The sequence below is a fragment of the Mustela putorius genome, unplaced genomic scaffold (assembly GCF_011764305.1).
Source record: "Mustela putorius furo isolate JIRA1106 unplaced genomic scaffold, ASM1176430v1.1 tig00003913_pilon_pilon_pilon, whole genome shotgun sequence".
Taxonomy (NCBI): Eukaryota; Metazoa; Chordata; class Mammalia; order Carnivora; family Mustelidae; genus Mustela; species Mustela putorius.
The window spans coordinates 12,283,972-12,290,617 of NW_025422060.1; the positions used below are offsets into that span (position 1 = coordinate 12,283,972).

General features: G+C 44.1%; 1 protein-coding gene across 1 annotated transcript in view; it reads right to left on the reverse strand.

The window, feature by feature from the left end:
- Nucleotides 1-4,477, reverse strand: part of TRDMT1 (tRNA aspartic acid methyltransferase 1) — a 52,395-nt gene extending 47,918 nt beyond the window's left edge. Inside the window, exon 1 of the mRNA XM_004757572.3 lies at nt 3,925-4,477. Coding sequence (XP_004757629.1) covers nt 3,925-3,988 — 64 coding nt within the window. The 5' untranslated portion in view covers nt 3,989-4,477. The remainder of the gene's footprint in view (nt 1-3,924) is intronic.
- Nucleotides 4,478-6,646: the final 2,169 nt, after the last annotated feature.

Sequence of the window (6,646 nt, forward strand, 5' to 3'; positions counted from 1 at the left end):
AGAGGGGTACTATTTACTGAGCCCCCAAAAGCCCCCACGGATAGCTCATAATACAAATTAACTGGTCATTAGCACATTAGGACAGGGGAAGTCATCTGATCTATGGAAAATAGTACTATCCTGCAGTGAAGTAAGCATTTTCATCACAGAAAAGATAGGTAATTCTATCATCCAATGGAAAGTGAGGGTTCTCCTTTGTTGAATATACAGAACTCATCCCACCTATTTCAACTTTGTATTTCAAGTTTGGAAAAAAAACAATCTAGTAATTCCTATAACTAACAGAGAACAAAAGATACATATTTTCAAACGGGACAAATTTTTACCTCACTTCACTTCAATTCTGGCAACAAGTTATTTAAAAACAACTATGGGAAAAGAGGCATGAAGAGGGCGTTTTTACAATCCCAAGGAAAAAATATAAATTTAAAAAAAAAAAAAATCAAGCAGTTCAAATTCTAGCTCCCTACAACTGATATTCCCAAAACATTCCCAGGTAACATTCAGATCTACATTTAATCATAATATACTTGCCCGATTCAGTTATAAGCACACCTAATTACAAAGTGGTTCAATAGGGCCTCAAGTTGGCATAGAAGTCATTGAGAAATAAAGATAAAAGAAATTCAGAAAATAATGAGTGACAAATCGCTTGACATTTTAAGAGAAAATACTGAGGCTCAGTAATTCCTACTAAATATGACTGTTATGTGACTAAAAGTCAAAATTAATTTAAAAGACCTTTAGAAATTATTTGGCAGGGCAAGCATTTTTACTTTTAAGGATGTCTCAGTAGTTGACCATATATATGACAGTAATCAGCTAGAGCTTCTTTATTCACTACCTTACACCACATTTTATTCGTTCTCTAATATTATACTTTATAAGAAAAAAGTCCTATTTGGTACCTATTCATATTTGCAGGTGCCTTGCAGGCCCCACCAATATATAACCCATGAAACTACTTCTACTGCTTTCTGAAAGGAGATATTTTCACCTGGAAGATTCTCATTACCCAAGACTTTATAGACTGCGCAGGCATAAATAATATCAAAGAAGTACTAAGTGCTTCCTATACGGGGCAACATGTACTGAAAAATGTGAAAGCTATTTGTTATACTTGTGGCCATTATGAATCTTGCCTGTGTTTTCTGTATTTGAAAATTTACCATATTTTGAGTCCCCTCTTTCCAAAACAGTAGCCAGAACTCACTTTCCCAGCTTCCTCTGCTGGCAGTGGGATCTAACAACGTTCACCAAGCAAATGCATCCATACGGTACTTTAATTCAGAAGTAGTAACACGAGGCAGCAAATGAAAAACCCATCATTTTCGTGACAGAGATGATAGAAGCATCTCCCCTTCAGAGAAAAACAGGGATGGCACTTCTCAGATCCAGCCCCCAGCACACTGATGAAAGTTGTGATGTCAGCACATAGCTTTGTAGAGGGGCAGGGCCTAGAATATGATTTGAGCAGTGCTTCTGTTCACCTAACCTGTTCGTTGGGTGTCCTGTAGATTCTGTGAGCTTCCAAATGTCCTTTAGTGTATATGTTTTTTTTTTTTCCTGCTTAGGTTAGCTAGAGAATAGATTATGGGTTTGCAACAAAGAGTTCCATATTATACAAAAATTGGGGCTGGCAAACTATGCTTTTATCAACATAATGGTAGAATGATTACCCACTCAATAATCAACTCAGCAATCATCTGCAGAATGCGTATCACAAGTGTGGTACTGTGCTAGAAGCAGTAACAGAACAAAAAGGAAGGGAAGGCAGCAGAGGCCAGATCTCCCAGGCAGAGTAAGAAGACAGGACTATGACTCAAAACCTCAAAGGGAATCCATGCAAGCAGGGAAGTGAATGACATGACTCAGTTGACTGTGCAAAAGATCATTCTCTTCCTATGTGGAGATAGGGTGGAGCAGGAAAGCAAAGTAGAAACAGGGGAGTAATAGGGAAACTATTCTAAAAAAGTTTAGATTCAGGATGTAGCAGTGGCAACAGAAGTATGTGTACAAATTCAGTATGTATTGGCTGATAGAAGATACTTAACTGTTTCACTAACCAAAAAAAATGCCAGTTAAAATCATACAATTTCCTCCAAACAAATTAGCAAAAGTTAAAAATGGCTAATATAAATCCTGATGAATATGTAGTCAAAGGAGGCATTCATAAACCTCTGAAAAGCAATTTGCTATATTATCTAGCAAGTTTTTAAAAAATTATCCTAACTTTTGACTTAATAACTAGCACATAGTCTCAGATTGTTAAATGAATTAATTCAACTTTTAGAAAACACAGTTAAAGAGAAAATTAGGATTTATGCTCAAGGCTGTAATTGCAGCACATTTATATTGAAAAAAATTGGGGTATAATCAAATGTTCAACCCTTAAGGAGTGGCTGAATTATATAGCTTATGATCAAGTGCTGAGCAAACTTTAAGATCATGTTCACTAAGGGGTTTCAAGATACGGGAAAATATGCTGACATTATAAAATCTTACAAAATTAACAAAGAATAAAGAGTTCCAGAATTTTCTTTTTTTTAAAGTTTATTTATTTAAGTAATCTCTATACCCAACATGGGATTGAAACCCATGATCCTCAAATCAAGAGTCCCATGCTCTTCTAACTGAGCCAGCCAGGCACCCCCCCCCCTTTTGTTTTCCTGTTGGCTAAGTTTTGATAAGGGAACTGAATGTAGAGAGCCAGCAAATAACTGGTAATAAAAATTGGTAATAAATAAAAATTGGTAATAAAATCACTACCCTAGTCTACACTCAAAACTCAATACATATGCCCAGAACACTCATGTTCAATTCATTATATATTGTATCTTACACTAAAAAATTTTTTTGTTGCCCTTGGTACTAAAAAAAGGAAGCAGGCAAGTTTCAATGTTGTGGTTGTCATAGTAATTTAAGAATAAACACGCATGTTCGAAGTTTACTTGTCACTCTGTATCTCCAGCACCTAGACAGTACCTGGAGTTCAAGAACTATTTTTGAGCGAACATCACCGAAAATAAACCTTTCGGTTCCAGCTTATCACCATAGATATTTAAAACCTCAAAATGAAAAAAGGTGCATTACAAGTAACAGCGATAGTAATAATTTATTATGTTTGGGGTGGCTACAATGCATGAGACACTATTAACCATTTCACCCCGCCTTATCTTTGATCCTCATAATAATCCTTCTCTGGAAAATTCCCTTGTCCATTTTTAAGGCCAGGAAACAGGTTCAAAGACGTAAAGGAACCAGCCCAAGGTCACAACCAAGTTTCAAGGCAGCTCTTCAGGCGCCTCAATGTAGCCAGACAGGACACGCAGCTGTTTCTTTCCAGCGATCAGAAAGGAACAGGGCTTCCCTCCACGCTGTCCCTCCCCAGTTCACTGACGCTGCCCTAACGTCCACCCTGCGCCGAAGCTATCCCTTTGAAGATCCACCCCTCACCCGCCAAGCCCCACCATCGACCTCCCCTCCCCGCCGCGACTCGGGGTGGGGGGTGGGGGAGGGGGATAAAGAAGCAGGTGTCCCCGCCTCTAGGTGGCCCCACACCTGGAAGCCGGGCCTGGCCCCAGCGAGGGGCTCGCCCATCCCCCTTCGCCCGTACCCTCTTAAGTTTGACTCTCCAGCCTCGCCCCGCGGGTCAGGACTCACAGACCCAGTCCACACGGACTCCGCGTGGGCCCCTGGGGAAGGCCTCGCGGAGGGAGGAAGGGAGTCTCCGCCCCGAGTCGCCCAACTCCGCGCCCGGGCGGTTTCCAGGACAACCGAGAGCGCCCCCCTCCCCCCGCCGCACGGACACACCGCGCGCTCCAGACTCCGCCCCCGGCGCCTCGTCGCTTCGCCCCTCCCCCGCACCCAAGCTGGGACCAGCCGCGCGGCGCGAGCCGAGAGAGATGGGGTGAGCTCTCTCACCTCGCAGCGCCTGGTGCATGCCTCCAATGCCGCTGTACAGCTCCAGGACGCGCAGGGGCTCCATGCCTACGCCGCCGCCGCCGCCGCCTCGGAGCTAGGCCTACCGGTCCTTACTCGTCCTCCTTCCGCCCGCCCTGCTCCCTCGCCTCTGGTTCCGCGGCGTTTCAGTTCCCCCTCTCCTGCCGCTGCCGGCTCGGAGAGCTTCTAGCCGCGGGGAGACCACGGGCACAAAACAGTGGGGTCTCCCCCGTGAATCGCAGCCTGACTGACGCCTCATCTCCCTTCTAGAGTGCATTCGGGGACCTTGGAAGGAAAAAGGGCGAAATGTCCCTTTGCCCCAAAGTGAATTAACACGGGTTAGACGCCAGAAAAAGTCGTCTTCCAGGCGTCCTGCTTTTCCGTGGCCTGGAGCCCGAAGTGTGCAGACTTGACTCGCGTTCGTTTTGAGCACGTCCCACGTGCCAGGTGTTGTGCCTGCGCCCGGGCTGCCGAGATCAGCAGCTGGTCCCGCAGTTACGAGCGCAGAAGCCAGCGCCCCTGCAGCCGGGCCCCCGCGCAGGCCAGGACCGGGGTGGGGGGGCGGGAGTTGGTGGGGGCGGCCGCTGTCTCGGCGAGCGCGCGTCCCTGCGTCTCAGCTGGGAAAACAGCTCCCAGGGGCACCTGGGTGGCTCGGTCGTTCAGTGTCTGCCTTTGGCCCAGGTCATGATCCCAGAGTCCTGGGATCGAGCCCCGCATTCGGATCCCTGCCCTGCGGGGAGCCTGCTTCCCCCTCTCCCACTCCCTCTGCTGTGTTCCCTCTCTGTGTCTCTGTCAAATAAATAAATAAAATTTTAAAAAAAGAAATAAGAAAAAGCAAACGGCCCCCAGCAGGATCTACTGTTACCCTAAGGTAGAAATACTGATGCCCCTCCCAGTGCCAGGGCCTGGCTGCTCCAAGATGCTCCAGGGACCAAGTTTGTTCGGGGCTGGATCTCACCGTAAAAAATGGCCAAGGGCCCGGGAGGAAATGATCCCATTTCGCGGCCTCCTATTGTTCCCATTACCACCACACACACGTGAACCTGTGTTCGGAAAAATGGGGCAGTACCACTTGTAATAAGTTAATAACTGGTTAACTGGTTTGTTAGAAATTTAGCAGATGTGCTAATGAAACACTATAAACAGAGTAGGACGGCCCTGTTTTGATTATGGAACTGATCCATGTGGATCCGTTTCCTCTGACCTTTTTTCACCGTAAATGTGCATGGGTGTTGAAACGTTTTCTTTTTTATTGGTCACTTACTTCAGATATGGAGGGTGCCAGAAAGGGCACCTGGGGGGTTAAGCGTCTTAAGTTGGTTAAGCGTCTGCCTTCAGCTCAGGTCCTGATCCGGGGGTCCTGGGATGGAGCCCCACAACGGGCTCTCTGCTCAGCGAGGAGTCTGCTTCTTTCTCTACCCTTCCCATTGCTTATGCTCCCTCTCTCTCTCTCTCTCTCTCTCTGACAAATAAATAAATAAATAATCTTAAAAAAAAAAAAAAAAAAAAAGAAGAAGAAGAAGAAGAAAGGTTAGTAGAAAGATAACAGAGAACAGAATCTTCGCCCGGGCATCGCGAATGACTTTGCACCGAGCCTGATTTCCCCTTCTGTCAAATTAAAAGGGAAGGGAAAAAGGGAAATGATAGCCGAGTCCGGGCAGTTCTAAGATTCTAGAGCTGAATTCATTTCTGCAAAAGTTGAGTCCCTGATTTGGCCACATGTTAATGATCCGCTCAAATTGAAATTATCAAGATATTTGTAAAATCTGATTTAAGCAAATGTACTCTTAAACCAACTCCATTTCTAGAAATCACATGCACACTAACATTACATATATAATGCATGAAACAAACTTTTCTTGTATTTGTTACATAATATTAGCATAATATATTATATTGTAATACAATTTATAATGTAAATTATAAATAATATAAATATATATTACATATATTACATACATATACACATATATAAAGGGGGCTATATAGTCACAGTGATTTATGTACCATTAACAACATACTAAGCATACCTAGAATATATATCTAGAATCTGTTTAGCATTAATACTAGAAATCAAAATAAATATGACCAAGGATCTAACCCTGTAGAGGACAGACAGGCCAAAAATATGTGAAAGAGTTCATGGAAAATACCAGTCTTCTAAGAGGAAAGGAGATGGACCTCCATTCCCTCATAAGCTGGTTTCAAACTGTTCACGCTGATACTTAAGGGTCTTCACAGTATAGCACACACTTTTCTTTATGATCTCTATTTCCTCCCCTTTTTTAGCTCTGCTGCAAACTGCCTCAGTTTCCCAGCTTAACACTCCTTGCTCACATTCTTTACATTGCCCAGAAATCCTAACCTTCTTCCAGACCTGCTAGTGCAACCTTCCTTCTAGACTCCCAGGCTAGAAATCCAGACTTTTTAATTCCCCGATCGAACTCCATGACCAGCAGTATTCTGAAACACATATCCCACCTGTTCCCATCACAAAATCCTTTCAGGGCTTCCCAGCCCAGCTTTTACCTTAGATACATCATCCCTTTGCCTAGCATTTCCTCTGTAAGGCTTATCCTGTGTGACAATCATTTCAAGAATGAGAACTTTCTCCCTAATCATGATGTATGCCCATCTCCATGCAAGCACCTGTAGATGTCAGGCCCACTCGGATTAAGTATACGTCCATTTCCAAACTCTGGTG